We start from the raw sequence: 24,382 nt of genomic DNA on the forward strand, positions 1-24,382 counted from the left end.
TTGACTGGGCCTGATCACCTGCTTGCCCTGCAAGTGCCGCGTGATGACCCTCAAGATAATCTGCTCCATGAGCTTTCCTGGCACTGAGGTCAAACTGACAGGCCTATAGTTCCCCGGGTCTGCCCTCCGGCCCTTCTTATAGATGGGCGTCACATTGGCTAGCCGCCAGTCAACTGGGACCTCCCCCGATAGCCAGGACTGCCGATAAATGATGGAAAGCGGCTCGGCCAGCTCCTCCGCCAGTTCTTTCAGTACCCTCGGGTGCATCCCATCCGGCCCCATCGACTTGCGCACATCCAAGCTTCTTAGCAGGTCGCCAACCATTTCCTCATGAATAGCGAAGGCCACATCCTGCTCCCCATCCCCTTCCATCAGCTCAGGGCACTGGGTATCCAGAGAACAACCGGTATTGCCGCTAAAGACTGAGGCAAAGGCGGCATTAAGCACCTCAGCCTTTTCCTCATCCTTAGTAACTAGGTTTCCCCTCGCATCCAGTAAAGGATGGAGATTCTCCTTAGTCCTCCGTTTCGCGTTGATATATTTGTAAAAGGATTTTTTGTTGTCTTTAATGGCAGTAGCCAGGTTGAGCTCCAGATGAGCTTTGGCCTTTCTAATTTTCTCCCTGCACAGCCTCGCTACATCCTTGTAGTCCTCCTCAGTGGCCAGCCCTTTTTTCCAAAGATTATAAACCCTCTTTTTTCTGCTAAGCACAAGCCGCAACTCTCTGTTGAGCCAGGCCGGTCTTCTTCCACGCCAGCTCGTCTTTGGGCACGTGGGGACGGACCGCTCCTGTGCCGTTAAGATTTCCTTCTTGAGGAGCGCCCAGCCTTCCTGGACTCCTCTGCCCTTCAGAACCGCCTCCCAAGGGACTCGGCCAACCAGCGTCCTGAGCAGCTCAAAGTCAGCCCTCCGGAAGTCCAATACAGCAGTTTTACTGGTCCCCTTCCTGGCCTCACCAAGAATAGAGAACTCTACCATTTCGTGGTCACTCTGTCCAAGACAGTTTCCGACCACCACATCTCCCACCAGTCCTTCTCTGTTTGTGAAGAGAAGGTCTAGCGGGGCACCACCCCTGGTAGGTTCACTGACCAGCTGCGTCAGGAAGCTATCTCCCACGCTCTCCAGAAACCTCCTAGACTGCTTTCTCTGTGCCGTGTTGTGTTTCCAGGATATATCCGGCATAGAATTGCACCAAAAGCCCTGCTACTTACACCATTGGTGATTATTTTCCTATTTTGTTTTAAAATTATCTCATGAAAGTAATAAAAATAAATGGATGTATTCTCTGACAGCCTCAGATTTCAGTAGAAAAACAGAAGCTGCTGTAGTTGTGCACAAACACCCCAAGTTCAGACTGATCACACTTAGTACTTTATTTAAATTTGCCTGTTGGTTCCTTTTCTCTTGCACATCTCATTTGTGCCCAGACTTATCTGTAAGGCTTGTTTTTTTGTGTGTTTTTTTGTTTTGTTTTGTTTTGTTTTGTTTTTTGGCTCCCCTTCATTCTACCTGCCTTCCCTGAGACTATTCTCAGGAAAAATGCTCATGAAAGCTTAAGAAAAATACCCCAGTGTCCTTTAGTAGGTGCCTTTTAATGATGCCATTTGCAATTTGGATTTTGGTCCTGCCAGTCTGAGATGGGTCTGTGCTGCCTGGGAGCAATGTATCAGGGGCAGATCTGGGACACTCTGGTGTGCGATGCTAGGTAAGTACTAGTGGACAAGCTTTGTGCTGAGTCTATTCTGTAAATAGAAATGAAGGCTTCACTCTTGAGGACTGCAAGGCAGACATTTTTGCCTTGCACAAGAAAGGTACTGTGATGGTAAAAGCTAAAGGAATGAATTGATAGCTTATCACAGAACAAAATATACCCTTGATTTATGAGCCAAGCCAGCAAAGATGTTACGGCAATATAATGAGAGATGTAGAACAATGCAAACATGTAGTAAGCAACCGTTTTCTTCTAGGCTTTAATGTACCTTCTATTTTATTTATTCTATTTCTATTTAAAGAGTCTTTTTTTTTTTTTTTTTTTTTACGGTCCATTTTTCCCCTCCCCTTCCTTCTTTCAGCTCATCACTGTGATGAAAATTTAGTGCCCTTATCAGGCAAGGTTTCGAGTAATGCTTCAGTTTTACAGCTTCAGCCTTTCCATGAGCAAACATTCACAGCAACCTTTAGCCTCTCTCCTTCCCTGAGTTCTGCTCTTGTTATTTTTTCGCAAACAGAAGTGCCACCTAGGACACCGGAGGGATGGGCAAGAAGTGAAGGAAGAGAAGGAGACGGGGAAGTGCCTGAGAAGGATAGTACAGCCTGTCCTTGAATCTACAGTGTGGAAATCTTTTTCTGTCATAGCCAGAAACAACATCGATGTAGAGTATCTGGAAGAAAGAGGGTTGGAAGAGAAAAAGAAGAGAGAGAACACTCACAATGGGTCTAAACTGAGCAATAATGAAGCAACGGATTTGGGGTCTGGCCCTTTGGCCTTTATTTCTCTCATTTCACCTGCTGAAGCAAGTTGGTTCAAATAGGTGTAGCAACAAGAATTATGTGATCAATGTGATGCTCATGGCTGACTCGGACTTCCCATCATCTGCTGAAAATTTGACATCAGCTGTGGAGGAAGCCTTGACAACAGTACAAGAAGAATTGCAGATGACAGGTAAGGCAATGGGTATGGGTAATCTCTTTTCCACTATGATTTCTTCTTAGACTTTTTGCCATAGCTTTCTATGCAAACTGCTTCTCAGACAGGCTCCTTGGTTCTCCATTCACAGTATGTAGATCTTATAGAAATAATGGCCTCCGTCTGTAAAAAAAGAAGCTCTCTACAGATAGGCAGAACTATATTTGCTTTTATGGTAGCTGGGCAGACTTTTTCTGCATGCTTTTCAGTAGGGATTGGGAACATGGGAATTGCTGACATGGATCAGACAAGACCAGAGATCCATCCAGTGCAATAACTTAGATGCCCTTGCTTCAACATCTAGCACTTATTCATCCTATTTCATAATTGCTTGATTATGACATGAAAACTGAGATCCTTTTCTCTCTTGGCCAGATTAGCCTGTAGACTCAGAGAAGAATTTAATCCCTTGACCCCATACGTTGATCACATTATGTCTAAAATTGTGAAGAGTCTGCCACCCATATATTTCTCCCTCATTTAGAGTCACTGCAGATGATCTTTTATTCGTTTGATACCTTACCTCTCCTTTCAGCATCACCAACCTACTGTCAATCTCCAGAATATCTCAGGACAAAGAGGTTCCAAATAAATGATTCCCTTTCTGTCCCCTAGCTGCAGACGTTTTGTCCAGTTTTATCGGAAAGTGATATCTCTAATAATGGCCAACACTAAAAACAGTGTGTACTGAAAGTACTAACAACCGGCAGTCAGTGCTGGAGCAAACTCTTTATCTCATCCTAAGTAATGGGAGTCAGGTAGGTGGGCTTTCTGGTAGCTTTTTGGAATAGAAGTCATCCTAGCATTAGACTACACAGACATGTCACAAGAAGGATACCATTTTTAGTGGTTATCTCCAGCTCTTGAAGCTCTTCACTTTTACATTGCATTTCAGGAGAAAATGTTACTGTCAATGCCACCTTCCACCACTTTAAATCATCGCTATATGTCTCACAAGGCTGTCGCACCAGCACCTGTGAAGGTGTGGAACTCATCAAGCAAATCTATGTGAGTATCAGGCTTCTCTAGGTTGATTTCCTAAGAAGATAAGACTTTGTCTTTCTGCGTTTATGTGTGTCTGCATGTATGCATAAGTATGTATGCATCTGTGCTTGTATGTCTGTCTTTCCATGTTAACTTTGGAACCTGTTGTTCAATTTCAGACAAACTTGACAGGCAAAGTTTTCAAAGATATTCCGGTAGATTTTGTGAAGACAAGCAATCAAATACAGAGAGAGACCCTATTAATGCCTCCCAGAGGCTGTTATTAGACATTTGGTGGCAGTGCCAGATAGAGCAGCCACGTGCTTCAAGCTACTTTTTCCATACTTAAGTTGTCACCGCCATTGTATCTGCACAGCTCTTTGTGGGGCCACTTAACCAAAGTAATCGATTAAAAAACAAACAAACAAACAAACAACAACAGCAACAACAAAAAAACACAATCCAAACACTCAAACTGCCCAAGTGGAACACTTGGTGCCCATTTCCAACTGGATTAGTTCCCTGATGTGGTTCTCCATCAGGTTACACAAATACTTGTGCCAGCATGAAGGAGAGAGCTGTGTGACAGCTGGGGCACGCAGGCAGAGGGACTATTAGCCTGGCACCAATACCAATGAAACACATATGTAACTATGCCCAGAGGGCAAAGATGAACTGCGTGCTTGCTTCTCACTAGAAATCAGAGACATCGGTTGGGAGAAAATGTGTGAATACCCTAGCGGTGGGAAAAGCTTCAGTTAGAACTGGTGTCTTACAAGATATTCAAGAAACTGTGTTTCAGTGGATTTTCTCATGTCAAATAACTGTCATCTCTCAGTGAGGCTTTATCAATCTGACATGAATTCTCACATCTAACAATATATAATCACATGCTGTAGACTTTGCTAAGACAAAGTCCCTCATGACACACAAAGCTACTGGTCAGGCCTCATTAATTTCAGTGGTTATTCAAAGATATATATATATGTATATATATATATATATATTTTATACAAGCTTCATATGTACATAAAACTATTTTTTTCCCCGATTCACAGTATCATGTAATTCCAATCCCTCTGTCTGCTGCAAATGCAAGCAGTGCCTTGGCCTCTAATTTCATATACGCATTTGCAACAATTATGACATTTTAATCCTAACTTGCTCTCTCTCTCTCAGTGAAGGTCATACTTTCACAGGCACTATTCTGTCCTCTGTCTTTTCTTGGCTCTCTGTGACTCCTCCTTCCTTCATTCTAGGTTTGTTCTCTTTACCTTCCTATGTCTTCTTTCCTACTCTGTCCTTGCTTTTGCAGGGTAAATTCTGGGAATCCTTAAATCTTAAAGTTCTCTTCAATCTTCCATTCACTTCTCTGCCACTCCCCTACACTGTCCCAACTACTGACCTTTTCTGATCTCTTGCAGGATGATGGCACTCTTGGCTGTGCTGTCATAGGACCTGCTTGCACTTATGCCACCTACCAAATGGTCTCGTAAGTAGCACCCCCTCTCTCCAGTACTGTGATGTGAAAGCTATCAACTGTTGAACAAATTTATTTTGTGCACAAGACAGCAGAGACATTGGGGTTTGGGATATGTGAGATACTTTGATATATACAGTCAAGGCAGTAAGACTGTTATGCATAGCCACTGTGTTTGGCAGGGAGAAGAAAATCCCTTCCCAGAGCCTGTTGATGCAATCTCATTTCTAGAAGGTAAATGTTCCTAATTGCTGACAGTTGGTTCATTATTAAAGGGCTCAAAGGATATAACTTGTCAACAACTGCAGCATGAAAGGGAGATGTTAGCTTGAGGCACATAGACATTACAGCAACAGGAGTCCGTCTGGGTGGGTTTTCAGTTGCAGAGAGGGGCTTGAGTTTCATGTGTCAAGAGAAGGTCCAAAAACCCCAACTATCTTCTGTGAATAGTGTTTAGATAGGGAGCAGTCAGTTTCATCCTAACTCTTGTCTAAGAAAACATTCCTGAAGAATTAGTCTCTCTACTAGTGTATTATACATGGATCTGTGTGATTCTGTATAACATAATATAACATATAACATAACATAACATAATGTAACAATTATATGTGTATTATATATTAAATATGTATCATATACTGTATATATTGTATTACATTATATTATATATTAATATAATGTTATTATATTATAAGTTAATATGTTAATTTTCACATATTAGGAAAATCATGAGCTGAATCTGTGTAGCCTTAGCATAATTAATTTAAAAAACAAATAAACAAAAAAAAGTCATGTCTGACAGAACACTGGAACAGGTTGCCCAGTGGGGTTGTGGAGTCTCCTCTGGAGACATTCAAAACCCACCTGGAGGCATTCCTGTGTGACCTGATCTAGGTGTTCCTGCTCCAGCAGGGGGATTGGACTAGATGATCTTTCAAGGTCCCTTCCAATCCCTAACATTCTGTGATTCTGTGTAACATCAGTCACAATGTACCAATCAATATCATTACCCATGTGAACCACTCTCCCCTCTTTAAACTTTGGTAGCCTTTTGGTTTCACTGAGAAATACTCACAAGACTGGGAATCTTTTACCTCAAGCTTTATCAGCTTTTAACTTTATACTTTTCCTTGGGTGGGATGACCAGAAGTTAGGTCAATATTTCCAGTGAAAGCATGATATTGATTTATAGAAGAATCAAAATAATAAAGTCTTTCTTATGTACAGGACCATGATAAAATATTATGCAACATGCCCCATTTTATTCATTGTGCCTCCTAACTTTAAGTGTTTTATTTTTTTATTTATTTATTTTAATCTGCTGGATATAGATCTGCCCAGAATAATGCCAAAGTCTTTTTCTTGGACTCTGGCACAGTTAAACCAGTATACAGTAAAAAGTATGAGTAGTGGAAATTTATGCAAAGTAGTGAAGAGCACTAACAATAAGGCAGCCAGCTTTGCCCACTGTGCAATGGATTTGCAAATCAAAACAAATGTTTTACTTTACAGCACTTTAAGTCAGCCAGAAAAATGCCCATTTCATTAGTGAAATCTCCCTGACATTACTTATTACATCATTTATGTCTGCATTATTGTCTATCATTTCTGTTGCAACAACTATAAGCCCTGTTATTAAGTAAGTGGCCCTTACCTGAAAAATAAAATTTTGTCATAATAATGCCAACAATGATGATGCTTTTCACAGGCAATATTGCCTGTCATAAAAAACACTTCACATAAAGGAATGAGAATATTTTGAGTTTAGTCTGATAAGATTGCAGCATCTAGGAAAATACTTTTATCCAAATGTTTGTCTGTCTGGACAAAAAATACCAGTGTTTTACATATTCGCTGCTAGCAGAGGGCTGCCTTGTTTGGTCTCCTTGACTGCTGCTGCTCTCCAACTCCTAAAATACAGTGAAAATAAAAGACTTTTCCTTTGATTTGTAGGAGTAAAGTTCTTTTTATGGCAGCAAAGCCCTCACCCTCCAGCATTACAGCAATAAAGAGATAAAATCCATGCCATATTAAAAATTATATTGGTGGGCAGAAAACTACTTGGTACCAATCACAGATCAGAGAAGAAACAAAATCCTCTTGTTCATCCAAAACTGACTTCACAACATTACCAAGACTTTTGGACTTCTGAGCATGCAGCTCAGATTTGTAAATACATTTTGTGATCAGTCTATAGGTGTGACTACAGGCACCAAAGATTTGATTGTCACGTGTAGGTTGGCAAAAAAATTACTTGAGAAACTGCTAAAAGGGTACAGCTTGTATCAACAGGGTGACACAATAAGCGGGGAGTTTTCCTTGAAATAACTCCTATGCCCCCTTTTTGTGTTTTGTTTTTCTAGCCTAGCCCTTAGAATATGTCATATAGATGATCTCATAGCTGTTGGGTAGATTGTTGAAAATAAACATATCCCTTACAAACCAGCTCCTGAGACAGACAACACCTCATCCTTGACATGAGCCTGGCAGCAAAACTGGATAGGTTCTTGAGCTCTTGGAGTCCCATCATAGCCCTTGGGCTGAAATGGTGCATGGTACCCAAAGGGGCTGGATGAGGAACGTCTGTGCTGTGCAGGGAATTAGGGACAGTGGGAGAAGCTGCATGGTTCCATTCAACAGGGCTCTGCAGTGCCAATACCTTGAAATCTGCTTGTGTTCTTTAGGAGCTTTCTGTTTTAGGTTAAGCTAATGCAGGATGCAAGAGGAGAGGGAGCTGGGGATAGAAATCATGTGGCGGATGCCTTGATGCAACAACAATACATTCAGACCTGTCCTCTTGTCTCTCCCCTCAGAGTTGAAACAATACTGAGCCTGCCTCTGATCTCTGTAGGGAGTTTTGGACTGTCCTGTGACTTCAAAGAAAACCTAACCCGCCTTTTGACCCCAGCCAGGAAAGTGAATGACTTCTTCTATTCTTTTTGGAATGAATTCCAGCTGCCATTCAAAACCAGCACCTGGGAATCTACCTACATTTACAAGCAGAATGACAACTCTGAGGAATGTCTCTGGTAAGATCCAGATCCAACTCTGTCCCAGCTTTTAACTTGATAAATTCCATCTCTGTCCTCAGGCATGGTTCTTACAGGCTGTCCTTGAAGTCCTATGTGCTGAGAGGTGCCTTACTGATATCAGGGAATGAGAGAAGGGAAAGATGAATTACATCGTGGAGCTGACTGCATGTCCGAATGTTGCACTCTATCTACTTTTAAGTATTCTCAAACCTTTTCTCTCCCTATGGACAGTGTAGCCCCAAAGTTGTCCTTGCTGCAAAAACATGTTTACCCCATTCTTTATGTAAATATTGTGACGTGAGAGTCTCCATCAGGGTCTCCAGAGATGCCTTTTTAGGTCAGGGGTCTTATAATGTAATGTTTCTCTACATTAATTGCTTCAATCTGTGAGCACTATTGTTTCTCTGAAACATTTCCAAAGTTCAAACTGTATCTTTCTTTGAACAGCACGACCCCTGGTAACTGCAGAGTTGAAGCTATGCTCTCACCAGTTTTGGAGCAAAGGAGACAGATTTTCCTTTGTGACCTGAAACATCAGCTTGTGATGTTTCTTGAGAATGCTGGGTTTTCTTCTTGCCTGATACCAAATGTCATTTTAATCAAGTAGATGTTTTCATATACTGACACTTATCACTACTCTGCCTTTATGGACTCTTATTTGATTTTCAGTTCATGTGGATTATTATTTTTCCAATTTTAGGACATAAAATTCTGATTATTTTTTTTATTTTATTTTTTTAAAATCAGCTATGTTATACTTAGCTTGCTTGCTTCTCCTACCAATTTTATAAATGTAGCTTGAAGGCTGACAAGAATTCATGGAAATAGCTGTTATATTTCCAATTCATAACCTGAGGAAGTTACAGATTTTTAAGGAAAATTTACAAATGTATTGGCTTCAGAGTGATAAATATCTTACTTACAGAGTATCTTGTATGGAGAATTAAAATATATATACATATATTATTAATTTTTTTTCTGAATTAAGGGATCTAAAATCTGATCCCAATTCACTATTTTGTGAATATTTAGGAATTTTTATTGTTTCCTTCTTTTTTATTTTTAATGGACAGCAACTTGATAATTTGATGTAATTGCTATGAATACTTCTCTTTGATACTTTGAAACATGAATGTACTTCTCTCATTTGCTACCACAATCCCTGTTTCTCCATGTTTGTAGCTATAATTGCTAATATACTACACATACTTCAGCTAAATCCCTTTAGTCCCACAGGTTTAATAGTTTTCAGGCAAGTTAATGTATATAAGTTGTTATTTTCCAAGTGTTTCTTACCTGGTCTTCATTAATGCTTCTGTTCATGACCTTAGTTATAAATTAAGAAATCTTCAAGCTTCTTTTCTTAAATGTTGAATTAACAAAAATTTTAAAATTAATTTTGTATTTCTGCCCATTTTATTGTCTTTTTTTTTTTTTGCATTTTAATACAGCTGTAAAATGCATCTAATTCTGCTTTAATAGAAACTGTCAGCTTGCTTTTTTGATTGTCTAATTTAAAAAATCCATTTTTGCTAAAGCATAAATTATACTGCATGGGCTAATTGTCCCTTGTGGGTATAAAAGCACATGAATGCCTACAGTGACAGGAAAATCAAGTCATGTCTCAACTAACCACATGTTCCTACAAATTAATGATTAACGATTCTATTCCTGAAAACAGTGGGGAGCAAAAGATAGTAGTAGTTTATAGGACAGGGATCTCAGTGTTGCTAAATCAAAAGTTAAACAGTTTGAAAACACAGAAATTTCTTCTTTTTTTCCCCCTGCATCAACTTTATTTCAGACAGAATATCTCTTCTCAGACACAACAGGTTGAAGCAAGAACAGGATTTTCTCTGTTATTGTTGCAGATAAAAATGCTCCATTCTGCCTTACAAACAGTCGTGTACTGTAAACAGCCTGTCTAGCATTTTGACTTATTTAAGAGAAAAGGCATAACGCAAATGTTAGGAGTTGGCCATTTTCTGACAATATCTGTGCTCCCTGCATTCTATCAGGTACATGAATGCACTAGACGCTGGAATCACACACTTCTCTGAAAAACTGAAGTTCAAGGACATATTGAGGACACCAGAGCAGCTGAAAAAAGTTGTGAAAGATCCAGATCGCAAAAGCAATGGTAAGGGGGTGTGTGTGAGAGTGTGAGGGTGCACTCTCCCCTGCAGGCAATTTTCTTTTCCCTGGAAATCAGACTGACCTCTTAGTTACGTTTTAAGGATGGTCTTTCCACAGAGAAGCACACACATACTGTGTCACGTGGGTGCAAATGTAAGATGGCACAAATTCTCTCCCTATCCCAGAGGCCTTCTGGGATGAATTATCCCACCTAGGTATGATGTTGTCTTCCTACGTGCTCTGTTTTGTGAAAGATTCAGAAATCCAGGAATCACAACTCCTCCTAAGCAAGGCCTTAGATATTACAAGAATGCTTAGTTCTCTACCATTCCTGTGTTTGCAGCTCTGATACATATCTGGGCCTTGCTTGTGCCATCAAGGGGCACTTCTTCTGGAAGTGATCCATCTAAACTAGAAAAACAGATGAGTAATACCTCATCTTCTACTAAGACTAAGCACCAGGCATCAGCAGGCCAAGTGAGTACAAGAGCGATAAGTAAACCAATCAAACTATTACCTGAATGCCATTTGACTTAGAAAATTTCATATTCAGTAGCCTGTACTACATCAGAACTGCTACTGCTTATTTGAGTGAGATAATGGTGCTCTGGTACAATCAGACGTAAAATAGACCAGGTGTTGGGGCACCTTCTACCACTTGACTTTCCCTCAAATATCCCCATCTTACTACAGACGGTCCCAGCCCAGCGCAGGTAATGTGCCTTAGCCCAGCACTGCTACACTGCCTGCCACTCAGGCACCAGGGAACAGGTGAATGTCCTCTTCTAATCTGTATCTTTCACCAGTCTCTCTCCATTTTTGCTCAATCTGTAGTGATCATCATGTGTGGTACTCCAGCCGACATCAGCAGAGACCTAGGGACAGAGACCGTGGATAAGGACATCATTATAATCCTGATAGATCTCTTCAAGTAAAGTATCACTTTTGCTTTTCTTCTTTTCTCTGCACTTTGCTGAAGGGTAGAGATAATGGAAATATTCTGTGTGGAACTGTTTTGTTGAAGAAATGCTACCACAAAATATTTTCCATTGTTGCCTTTCCTCTCATCTTGCCCTTTATCTAAGTTGTTTCATGTTTAAATCGTGGCACATCCTCTACAACATCCCATTTAGTTCATGTGAGATTTTTCTAAGGCAGTGACCAGAACAAGTAGGGTTAACTTCAACCTATAGACTCAGTGCAGGAAGCTGTGAGAGAATCACAGAGTCCAAAGTTGGAATGGTCATGAGCTGTTCACATGAAGATTGTAAATTTTTCATAAAATCTATCCAACCAGACAATAATGTAAATGTGACTTATAGTATATTTTTCTAGCATCTACTTACTCCTTTTTAAATGACTTAAAAGGGTGGTACAGTTGTATCTTCCAATGAGCAACATCTTTATAACTACATAACTCTAACTTTTCAGAGATGTCCCTTAGTATTCAGCCTAATTATTCTGTTGTTCAATTTAATCTTTCTATTACTAATTACCTCGGGAATTCATGGTCTGGGAGAAAGCTAGTTGACCTAGTCCAAAACCATGCCCAGATTTTTCTGATGTTACATTTGTCCTCTGGTATGCCCAGATGCCTCAGATCATCTTATGTGCTGCCCTCCTTAAATTTGCTACATGTCCCTCTGGTTTTCCTGAATATCTCAAACCATGTTCATCTCTGTAAAACAGAAACAAAATGCAGACATATGTTAGATCCAGGCTTGAGCCATAGAAGACAGTTGGCAAGGTCCTATGTTTCCACAGGTGTCAAGACCCTCAGACGAAGTGATGAATTTAAATGTTTGTCAGATCTGAGTCCTGTTGCAACCAGAACACACACAATGTTTAAGCCTCCCTCAGGGAGGTGGGATGCTGCAGAATTATCCAGTCTGGTGTACTCTAATGAAGGTTCCTTTCCATCTGGTTAGTTCAGTCCAAAACTGAATGAAAAGCACTTTGAAATTATCCAGGATTTGTAAAAGTCATAAGATTCAGAGAAAGGCAGGGACAGGGTTGTGTAGTCAGGATCTCACTGGATGGCTAAGGAGTGGAGCCTGTGGTCTCCAAAAGCTCTTAATACTGTACTTACTGAAATAAATAAAAGGATACTCAAGCATGAATAATTAGAGAATGCTCACACACAGTGAGTTTTTAATCAGTCTAGCTATAGAAGTGACAGATGCTGCCACTTGACACTAATATGCATTGCTAAATTCCTCTGTAATACATGAATCCAGTGGTTGCCAGTCTGGGAAGCACTTCAGATGTCCTGTCAGGATAATGAAACCAAAGACACCTGAAAGCTACAACCTTTCCTGCTTGTTCTAGCACAGTTTTCAAATTCACATAGTTTCCCCCAATTTTCCTATCTCACTGAATTAAACAAATCAATAAGCTGCCCTCTGCATCTTTCTAGTTGTTTTATGCCCTCCTATTAAATGTTTTTAGTGCAACTCCTGCTGTGATCAATTCTAGCAGGAAATATCAAAATTAGAGGAACATGTAAAAGTATGCAGAAGAGGTCAGATAATAAATAAACAGGACAGAAACCAGTTACAGTAATAACAATAATTCACTGCAGGCTCAGTGTTTCAGATTGCCAGATCTCTTTGATATTACCTTTTAATGTAGGTAAGCACAGAAGCTGGCACGAGGGAATGAACAATGTGAAGGGTTCTGTCTATGATGAAATTTTATTTATGTAACTACTGTTTTAAACAGTAGTTTAAAGGGGAAAGTAGAATGATTCTGTCATGGTTACCACTGCCCATATTGCTGGCTCATGGGGTTTTGCACTTTGCTTTGCAGGAACACATACTTCAGAAACAACACTTCAGCCCGTTACATGCAGAATGTACTTGTCCTGACTCTGCCACCAGCTAATCACAGCTTAAGTACTGCAAAGATGGTGGACACCAGCCTGGTAACCACACTATTTTATATCTGATTATTGCCTTCAGTTCATTCATGTTCATGCACTAGGAAATGAAAACGGAAAATGTAGCTGTAACCATCCCTCATCGTGGTTTTTGCTGATATTTTATTACATTCACGCAGAATGACATTTCATTCTGCTGCAATTATATAAAAATACAACATCATAAGGCAAATATTCAGGATCTCATATTCCTGTTTTGTGAAGTTCTAGTCAAGCTTTTCATGTGTTCTGCAAGTGTCATGTTCATGGGACTTGGGGGAGACTTGTAGGCACATAACTTTCTGACTCCACTTCTGGGTGACTGACAATCTTATGTAACTGGAAAACATCACTGAAGGAAGATCTATAGCTGTAATAAGGATGTGAGCATGGAAAGATCAGATTTTTGTCTGCAGATATACCTAAGTGGTGGCAACTATTACTGCTTCTGTCCAGGGACATTCTAATTTTTCAAATTCTCAGAAAACAGTGTGTTTTTTTTCTTTAGGAAATACTTTTTAAAAATTATTTTTATTTCTATTTTTTTATTTCCTGAAAAGCAGAAACTATCCAAACCCGGTATCTGTTCATTGAAACTGATATTCCTGCAGTTTGCCCAGGAACCAGACTCTGTGTGAGAGTTCCTCCCAGGATTTGTGGCTTTGAATTCCAGCTCTCCAGCAGAGACCCTAAAGCTTCTGGCTGGATTTACAGGGTCTCCAGATCTCCCAGCCTGGGCTCAAAAATTTTTTTTGGTACCAGCTCTGTGGCAGGCAGCTGGAAATTCTGGCACAGCTCCTTGCCCCTGAGCTGAAAGCCCAGACTCACTGGCATCACACCAGATTATCTGCACAGGAAGTCTAATGCAAAGCCAGAGGCTTTGGGTCCTGCTGAGCACACCTGCCCAGAACCCACAGTGTAGTATTTCTTGAATCCTTTGCTCAAGGGTCAGCATGCCAATGCTTTACGTGGGCCTCATAAATTTTCCCCCAACTGCCTGTCTTCATACACCAAAAATATATTGTGTACACCTTTATTCTTCTAAGAGACAACGCTGATATGGCATTGCCCATCATTCATATTCTGGCCTTCCATGCTGGAGTTCTTGCCAAATGGAGATCAACAAAGATATTGTAGCTTTAAGATAGAAATATGAGCTCTCAAATTGTCATTGTTCTTTTTCTTCTCTTCTAGATGGAAGATGACTTTGTTATTGGCTATTACAATGCAGTCTTGCTCTTTGGACATATTCTGAAGAAATTTATCTTCTCTCAGAGACCTGTGTTACCTCTCAGTCTCATCAATGAATTCCGAAATATCACATTTGAAGGTAAAAATGACCAGTCATGAGCAAGGTTCACTAAATTGAAGAAAGGAAAGAAATTTGTTTTTAAGCACTCTTAGGATAAGCCCCTGCTATTTTAAAAAAGTCCAAGCCCTTCAGTGAATTTTATTCCCACTCTTATTTTTCTTTCTTCTTTTTTTTTTTATCGTTTTTTTCAAGTATGTTATCTTCAGTATTAACAAAAGTTCTACATAGCAGTCATGTGCAGAATTACCTCAGTGCATGCAACATACAAGAAGCAGAAAGTCGAAATGATAAAAATGTGTAACATTACAATTAGCAACAGCTGATTTGAGGACCAGACTTTTCTGGGCCATGGCCTTTTCATGCTGATCTGAAGTACAAAGAACATTAAAGAATATTGTTGTCTAAGAAGAGGTGGGAGAAGTAGGAGAGACAGAATTTCCTGGACAGCAGAGTTTGAAGACAGGGACGAGGCCTGAATCTGGTGTCATTCCTTTGACAAAGAACTGAACTCTCTGTAGGGAGACTATTTGGAAAATGAAAAGGCAGCTGGAAGAGTGAAGTGTGTAGGTGGGTTTCAGAGTCTATGCTTTCTCCACAGACAGCCTGGCAATCAGGTCTCATTTTCAGCTCTCCGTGGGTTGTCAAATTGAGGCAGTGTCATTTCTAAGCTTTGTACCAAAGATCTAGTCTTGACTTGAGGCCAGTACTTATGAAATATGATTGATGTTCAAACAACTCTGAAGTCCACTTAGCAAAGCTTTACCTATTAGTTTCAACCTTTTCCCAGTTCACAAAGCCATTGTAGGCCTGGGTGCCTGCGATGAAAACGTAAGCCAGCTGGCAATGCATTGGTTCTTAGTCAACGTTCTTGTTCTTACAAGTTGTCTAGCACCAGAGGGCTTTTGTAGGCCATAGGCTTAAAAGTCCCAGCTGTCAGTTCACGTCAGAGATCTGTACAAAAATGACTACTCAAACCTTTGTATATGTCCCACCTCGTTTCAGAGAACATATATATAGAAGTTTCCCAGTTTTTCCTAACAGATTTTGGGCATATCTTTTCTTTAACTATGGTATCCCAAAACCAGCAAAAAAAAAAATAGTTTACTTATGCTATTATGGAGTCTGCACCCTTTTTTGAATATCAGTGAAGTCATCTTTTCAGTTTCATTCTAAGTTTGAAAGGTAAGTTTCACAGACCTTTTTCCTTATCTCAAATTAGTCTTGCACTGTAATGACACATATCAGTTATAGGTTTAGTATAAAAAAAATCCTAAAAGTGAAAGGTGTTGAATCACCTCCACTATTCCTTATATGGGGGTTGGCAGAATATAGAGTTCATGCCATAATTATTTTTATGCGCAGAAGGTCAACCATGAAAAAAATAGCACGAATTTTCAAGGTGAAAAGGGGTCATTCCCAAGGAGACTTTCAAGTGGTGGGTACTGGCATGACTTGTGCACTTGTTGAAATGCCTGGCTTCATGAGAACAAAGTCAAGCCAATGCTGAGGGACTTAGAAGGTTCCACACCAAAATCCTTGGAATGTGCTACACAGGCAATTTCTGAATGTGCACATGTGCACATTTGCTGACATTAGGAGGAAAGAGGTTAAAGGGAAAAAGAACCTGGTTAAAATAATTTTGCTAGAGCCTAGCAGGTAGCTCTCAAAAGAGTAAGAGGAATGAAAGTACCTCTACATTTCCTTTCTTGCTGATAGACTCAAACTGCAGAGGGAAACAGCCTATTTCCCTTCTCACCTATAAAATTGTCCTTTCAAGGGAGGTTACTCTGCCATTCTTGGTATGCTGAAGAAACCTGACAAATATATCTTTTCTATGGCTAGAGGGAGACTTTCCTCTTCAGTGCAGTCAGTTCAACACCAGTTACTGGATTTTGTAGAGAAAATGTGGCATGCTATTAAGGGAGAAGCAGTGCCACGCTAAGCTGGTATGTGCTCTAGCATGTAGATGAAGAAGAGAAAGATCATGGGCATCAGAAATCCTTTTATTTATCCCATTCTTCCTGCCACATGTTTGTGTTTCTGAGAACACAAGCCTTCTTGATTAATTCCTTGTGTCCACAGGTGCACAGGGTCCTGTGACTCTAGATACATTTGGAGATATTGATACCAATTTGACCCTGCTGTACACATCACAGTCTACAAATGAGGTACGTATGTCCAGGGAGTAACTGTTCCACCTTGTATATGAAAGAAGAAACAAAATGCCCTGCACTGTTGCATAAGGATGATGAAAATAACCACACCAGAAGTGGTGGCATGCCAAGGCATGCTGGGCGTGCTGGGAGAGGGTCATGAGAGGAGTGCTGGAGATTGACAGCGTTGACGTCATCCAGTGATTCAGTAAGTGAAGTGCAGCTAGTATTTTGTGAGGTTGATGCATTCCTTTTAAAGGAAAAGAAAGTAATGAGAAGGAATATGGAAGCCAAATACATGGCTAAGTTGAAGAACACACCACTGTAGCAGAAAGAGCAAGAATTACTCTATTGAAGTTTGGGCAATACATTTATTAAAAGTAGTTTGAAGCAAGGGACAAACAAGGGAGAGCACTACTGCTGACTGCATTTCTTCACTCCTACACCCACAGTTCAGAGTTCTTCTTTATTTCGACACTCACAAGAATGAGACACGTGTGGAAACTGCCAGTCCGGATTTCATCTGGAGGAACCACAGGCTGCCTAGTGATATTCCAAGCACTGGTGAGATACCTGTTAAACCTACCTTGTCTTCCAAGTAAGGTCCCACAGTCCTAAGATCCAGTTGCCCCCAGCCAGGGAGTCAGGAGCTAGCAACAGACCAGACCAGCACCTTTCCTTCTCCTGCCTCATGGTCTCTGCACCCAGTCCATCTCTAAACCTGCACTTCTGTTTAGGCACTAACAAGTCTCTCAAAGACTCCACACAGTACCAATGACTGTGGGGAGTGCTGTGACATGTTTGAGAAGAGGTCAGCTTGTCTTATAAATGCTTCATTAGAAGATCGTGGTGGTGCAAATTGCTTGAAGGACTGCTCAGGAAGAACAGTAGGGTTAAGGTTATCATGAGTTATCTGATTCTGCATTTCTATATCCCTAGTGCAGCATGGTGGCTTCTGCTTGCCCCTTTATCCTCCTTGTAGAGAGCTGTAGAAAGGACATAGCACTGTGCAGATTCAGGGAGTTTTTGCTTTTTCCTTTCCACAATTTCCCGCTGCGAGCCTGTTCCTATCAGACAACCCAGTACCAGAGATGGGGAGGAGGGAAGGGCGTGGGAATCAGCTCTTTTCCCATTCACAGCTTGGCTCTATTCTCTCATTATCTGGAGATGTCTCTTAGAAGAGCTGGCTCCTCGCAGAAAGAAAATGGGAAACTAGGTTATTGCTTGATCTTCACCCATACATTGAGTCTGAAATCCCAGAAATCACCACCTGCTTTTCTTTTGAGTTTTTGGTGACTCCTGGATAGAACAATTGAACCCCCTTGTTATTCAGCATAGCAGAGTGCAGCCCTGTTAATCAGAGCCAAGTGGGATTGTTTCTCTGTTTGGACTCCTGCCACATGGTGATTGGCAACAGAAAGGCATATTCCTCGAGGTATGATATGCAGGATAAAAATTACTGCAGTGCCAGTGGTTGCAAGGGTTAGAGTGTTTACCTGAGTCATTCCCACCAGTGAGCGTCCAAAGGTACCACGGTGCTTGCCTAAGGCCTCCGTTAGTTTGTTGTGCTGCTTACCTCCGTTAGGTAATCTTATAACACAAACTGGTAAGTGGAGGAACTAGCACTCTCTGCTAACTAGAAGTCATTCACACTGAGGTGTGCACTTTATTCCTCAGTAAAGTAAATCAGATGGTTTCAGATTAGGGTTTGCCTCTCCTACAAGAAGCAGGAGCAGCAGTTCGTTGTGGGGACCCATGGGAGCTGCCAGGAGCAGGCAGCAGCCACAGGAAAGAAACAGAGGATTCAGCAGCACTGACAAGACCTGGGTTAGGCAGCTCTGGGATGAGCAGAGCTCTCACCTTTCAATTCTGGTCACCCCTTTGGTCTTCCTTGGTTTGACGGCAAGGACTGGCTGTGCAGACAGCAACCTGCATGCATACGCCCAGGGTCTCCCTGCACCAGCTCCCTGCACCGTGCTGGCAGGCCCCAGCCTTCTCAGTGTTGCTCTAGTCCCATTCTCATCCATCCCTTGGGCCCCACATGTACTGTGTTATCAGAGGACCTCCGTATCTTTGATACATTCCCTTGAGTATGTCCTTGTTTGAAGCTGCTGCACAAGGGCAAAAGAAAAGTGTTTGGCAATTGCAGAAAGTTTGTGTCTACAGACTGATAGCTTAATATTCAAAGCTTAATGAAGGCCTGACTTTGTGGCCAGGCTATACAAAACCAAAGCAAAACCGCCTCCCACAGGCACTTGATTATTTTGTTTTCTCATTTTTAAAAATAAGCATTCCTCAGTGTGATTCTAAATAAATACATCCCCCCAAAAGGCAACTTTTTACAGCCAAAATTTAAGTAATCACTATGCCTTGCCAGTCAAAACTTTCCAACCAAAAATATGTATTTTTCCTCTAGGGAGGTGAGTAAATACAGCAAACAAAGCCCTGCTCCTTCCTAATCTGTAATTGGGAACAGCTGACCCAGTTCTGCTACCCTCCTCCCTCCTGGCATCCTGTAACATTAGGGATTTCATCCACATATTGCCATTATTCAGAAACTTTTAACCCTCGCTCTAAGCACGGATAAGGTCTGCCTTCACCACACAAACGTTTTTGGTTCCAGACGACCTAAAAACAGCTGTTCTGTGATGCGGGATGCTTTTGCAAGTTGTAACACCAGCAGCCAGGAGGTGGGAGCAGAGTATCAGGAACAGGAAAATGCGGTCCCACAGGGCTTCCTTAACAAAAAATCAGCCTGATGATTTTGGAACTATAAACCCCTATTTATAAGGCTTAAGTCTCAGAGAATTGTTAAGAAGTTGCTTCAAAAGTTCTCCTGTATATGTCATTTTATGGAGGTGGCGATATCCTTTCCTGGTGAGAGAGAATGGTAGTGCAGACAGTTTTCAAAGGAGAACGTGAGACTAGTATTAACAGTTACTTAAAGACCCTGAGACTGATGCTGTCATGAATGCATGGAAGGTGGGGAGATGTGAGGCACGGAAAAAAAAGACAGAAAGCTGGGTCCAAAATCCAGAGGAGTTCCTAAACTGAATTCCATATTGGATGCGGACACAATAGTGTGTTCAAAATTCTTGCTTAATTGCTGCCTGATTCTGAAGGCAGCTAGAGAGTATCTTGCTTTTCATTTTCATTTTTATTATATTTTATTATTTTTATTTTACTCTTTATCATTTTCCTGTATGCCTTTATTTCTCTTCCTGGGCACATCCAGAAGTGCCTTAGCGTCAGCAAGGCTGAGTAGCTCAGCTCCTTTCCTAACCATCACCAACACGGTGATCTGCAAAAACAGATTTTCCTCTGCCTTCTTTGCCTGAGAGGCTCTCAGAGTGGAGTAGATGCACTCTAGATGTGTGCCCACCAGATGAAGCTCTGCTCTAATGGCATGTTGTTTTTCAAAGGAGGTTGGTGGCCACAGCTTTCCTTCCCAGTACCCCTGAGCTCCATGAACTGAACCAAGACAGGAATATCAGGTGCCATTTAACTGTACTACATTAAGAGAATAAAAATTACAACTTTACACAGTCGGTTAGTTCCCAGACTTGTCGGTCCTGCCTGCCTGCTCAAGGACCCTCAAGTTTTCTGTGTGTTCTAAGTCCTCAGATGCCTGAACAGCCCAATTTTTAAATTGTTTGGCACCTGCCAGTTTCCAAGAACATTGTATTAGCTTTGTGCTGCCAGCACATTAATTTCCCTCTATAGAGTAAGTACTTGCTATTGAAGAGCACAGTCCACTCAGTAGCACTTGTTATCCCAACACAGTGTTTACAAGAGGAGTTCATAAATGAGCCCACAGTCTCTTAAACTCAGTTTAAAACATCTATAGGATGACTTTAAACAACTGGGTCGATAAGGGGAGAACCCATCTGTGAAATGTTGAAAAGTCTGCATATATTAAAGGCTGCACCATGATTTCATCCTGACTTCCCCCTGGATAACAAGTCCTTGCAAGAAATGCCTTTCAAATCCACAAGTGATTGTACTCTGTATCAGCTGAAATTCTGGATGGAAACTGTGGTCTTCAGGCATATCCCATCCTGAAGCAAAGTATTTCAGTAAAGACTCTGTGTGACAAAGGTAATGGTTGTGGGAAATTCACTGCCAGAGAGGCACGTCTTTCTTGCTAGGTGGGTGCTCAGCAGGACTGGAAAGGAAAGGACATACATTGTAAAGCCTAAATCAGAAAGTCATCACTGAGTATTGCTTTGAATGATAAAAACAGTAGGGACCAAATCCTTGTTCCCAGTTCAGAAAAAGCCTTATCTAAGTGAGTCAATCAAAAGCCCATTTTGTATTAAATACTGGGTATGCTTGGGGAAAATGTTTCCTTCCTTCTCGTAACTGATTACAAATGGCCAACCCCTTACCCCATGTACATCCCTACCCCACAGAGAGTTGTATCCTGGGTTTGCTGCCACCATCTATTCTCACGAAGTTATCTGTCAGTTTAATTTTTTAGAATGTGGTTACTAAGAAGCAGTCATTTTTATTCCTCGACTACTTTAGTTTCTTTTTAAAGAGGAGAAACACTTGGAAGCTCTGCTGCTGAGCTGATGTGAGAGATTGTGTTGTTAAATTTACCTCCCACCTGGGTTCCCTACAGAGTGCCCATGCCTCAAGTGGGGCCATAAGACTGCACTGCTCTGGGCCATGCTTCATCCTGTAGTGAAAGAGAGCAGCTGCATGTCATCTCTAGGGAGTGCTGGGCTTTACCAAACCTCTCAACTTGGATATGACCAAAGAATATCATTGTTTAGCTACTGCAACTTGCATGTGTGGGTGACGGTAATTTCTTAAATTGAAAAAGAATATTATTTTTCACTGTCTTCCATTAAGTTGTTTACTTTCTAATTTTTCCTTTCTGCAGGCCCACACATGTTGACTATTGCCGTCTTTACACTCACGGGAATTGTGATTCTGGTTCTGATAATCTCTTTGGTGATTCTAAGGTACCAACTCCCTTGTCCCTCTGTTTGTCCTTGAAGAGTTTTCCTCCTAGAGCAATGCCTTTGATTTCTCCTTGAAGAGCTACTCGTTTCCTTACCCTACACACTTAGGTAGTTGTGCTCATTGTGAACTGATTAGCATATGCCAGGTAGTGTTTGCATCTTTAGTGTTGATATGTCAGGTTACTAACCAAGGGTGAAGATACAGCAGGGCTCAGAGTTTTTGCATCTGCTTAAAAGCTTTGATCCTGACACATAAACAGAATCTCATATCTCAGGCCAGTCTTCAGACTTTTTCCACTTACTGCCCACCTTTAGCCCACCTGGGGTTCCCTTATGTTTCTTTAACCTACTGGTGATATCTGCAGTTCAATCTGGAAGGAGGTTTCTGTCTTGAGTCACTGTGGGATTCAAAATACCACAAGGTTCTGGTGTTTTCATTGCATGCATGCATTCCGTCTCTCAGTTTCCTCCAACTCAGTCCAATTCCTCACATACAGACTTTTCTAACAGCTAGAATTTCTTGAGTAAAGCCATTCATCTTTATCATGACAGAAAATGCAGAAATTGAAATCAATGGCATCTACGTTTGATAGAAGAAAAGTCACTCCATTTCTAAAATATATGATTTTCTTTCATATTTAAAGAAATTGCCTTACCTGTGCATGTTTTTAGTAGCTCAGAACCCATTTTTGTTATGTATCAAAGAGCTTCAGACAAAGGGAGAAAATCATGTCTTAAGAAAACCTGATTAGAAACGGTTACTACCCAGGCTCCCTTATTTTGAGTGGACTAATCTGCCTTGTGAACTTAAGCTTTTCATGAAGAAAAATTAAAGACAAAGGCATGCAACTCTTGCACATCCAGATGTGCTTAAGAAATGAAAGAGCTAACTATTCCTACATAAGCATTAACATAGACAGGGAAAGTTAATCTGTTTGAAATGGCTATGAAAATTGACAAAAGTTTGGAGACAGTTTGGACTTGTTGTAAAAGGTTCTGTGCTCTTTCATATTTGCAGGTGTATAAAATCTAACCTTTACGTTACTAGTCAATACCATCAGTTCTCCCATTTGGGGCATTTGCCAGCAGTCATCAGTGTGTTGGGATTCCCCTGCAGTTGCTCTAGCCAGTCCTGTTTCCTGTTTTTTCTTTTTTTACAGAGGAAGGATTTGCACAGGTAAATAGATAATTTGATAAGTATCAGTATAATTGCAGCTTTTCTCTAAGAGAAGACAGATTTTGCTCTGAAGTTCTGCAAGAGACACAGCAGTTTCCTTTTTCCAGCTCCAAGGACACTTCCCTCATTTTCACAAAATATGCAGAACACAGGGGACATACACAAAAGGGGATCTCATCACAACACTTTTGTTACCTCCTCTCCTGGCATTGTATTCACACCAGTTCTTACTACCCAGCATTGATGCCATGACTTCCTTTGGCTCATGTTTGTTTGAGACACCTCCCTTCAGAGTACATTCAATAACATAGAGGAGAAAACCACATAAAACCCAGACAGCCCTTTGTACTTTAAATTGTTCTGACCTCCCTTGAGACTCTGGCAATTGCCCAGCAGCTGTTCTGCTAAATCTCTTCTGTTCTTCTACTACATCTATGGTACTAAATCAGCATTTAGGCTTTCCCAAAGTTACGGGAATAAGAGCAGCCTCAAAGTGGAAAACTGTATGAGAGACACAGGGCTTGTGCTTGAGCCTTGTCAACCTGACACTTCATCCTTGCATCATCCCAAAGCTTCCGTGTCCTAATCTCCTGTCGCAGGTTTCAGTTCTCTGGGAGGATATTCTGAAGTTTGCTTGTTTCACAGGAAGTACAGGAGAGATAATGAGCGTCGGCGGAAGAAATGGTCCCATATATCACCTGAGAAAATCTTGCCTCTGGAGACCAGTGAGACAAACCATGTCAGTCTGAAGGTAAGAGGAGCATGATGCGCAAGGCTGGGTCTTGGATTCTGTCTCCTAAAGACATGCTGGGGCATTGGCATGCTCCGACTACAGAGCAGGCTATGGCTGTGGGAGGACTGGGATCTGTTAAAGTCACTGCACAGAAGCAGCTGGTGGAGGCCATGGCAGCTGAGGGAGCTGAGTGGATGCCCCACACTTTCTGTGGCATGCAGTGACACTCCCTAGAGAGAGCCTTATGTGCCTTATGGCACATACTGACATGACTTCTTTCTCTCTGAACCTGCCGAGTGGGGAGCAGGTGATAATTGCAAGTTAATGATCCTTCTTTGTTTTCAGATTGACGAAGATAAGAAACGTGACACCACCCAGAGACTGCGCCAAGGCAAATATGACAAGAAGGTAAACTGACTGAGTATCTATACACTTCCTTCCTCTGCTTAGGACAGCTCTTGGTGAGACATTGCACCTCCTTGGAGTTCAGGAGACAACTTCACCTTCCTTCTGACCCTGCAAAATGGTTTGAGTTTCTGCAAGGAATAAGCCACATCGGGTGCTTTGCATTTTGCTTTCTGCCAGGAAGCAAAATATCAGACTCCGTGAACCCTGGCCTGGTCCAAAAGTGCAGAAATGGAAACAGAAAGCACAAAAATCTGATAGATACACTATGATACCACAGAGATTAATGGATTAACAGAGGATAGGTCATTTACATGTAATTCTTGTACGTTCATTTGGGCTGTCTTATCTGCCTGATTAAGGTATACTCATGTTGAGTTAAAATCTGCATCATTGA

The 24,382-nt window shown here is 41.2% G+C and overlaps 1 protein-coding gene across 1 annotated transcript in view; it reads left to right on the forward strand.

The window, feature by feature from the left end:
* Nucleotides 1-2,451: 2,451 nt before the first annotated feature.
* GUCY2C (guanylate cyclase 2C) overlaps nt 2,452-24,382 on the forward strand; it is a 44,734-nt gene continuing 22,803 nt past the window's right edge. Inside the window, 13 exon segments of the mRNA XM_035544312.1 lie at nt 2,452-2,662; nt 3,582-3,694; nt 5,095-5,162; nt 7,964-8,179; nt 10,201-10,322; nt 11,153-11,249; nt 13,127-13,241; nt 14,430-14,565; nt 16,630-16,713; nt 17,145-17,264; nt 21,589-21,670; nt 23,493-23,598; nt 23,926-23,988. Of these exon segments, the coding sequence (XP_035400205.1) occupies nt 2,452-2,662; nt 3,582-3,694; nt 5,095-5,162; nt 7,964-8,179; nt 10,201-10,322; nt 11,153-11,249; nt 13,127-13,241; nt 14,430-14,565; nt 16,630-16,713; nt 17,145-17,264; nt 21,589-21,670; nt 23,493-23,598; nt 23,926-23,988 (1,533 nt within the window).

Source organism: Cygnus atratus, chromosome 1 (assembly GCF_013377495.2).
Source record: "Cygnus atratus isolate AKBS03 ecotype Queensland, Australia chromosome 1, CAtr_DNAZoo_HiC_assembly, whole genome shotgun sequence".
NCBI lineage: Eukaryota > Metazoa > Chordata > Aves > Anseriformes > Anatidae > Cygnus > Cygnus atratus.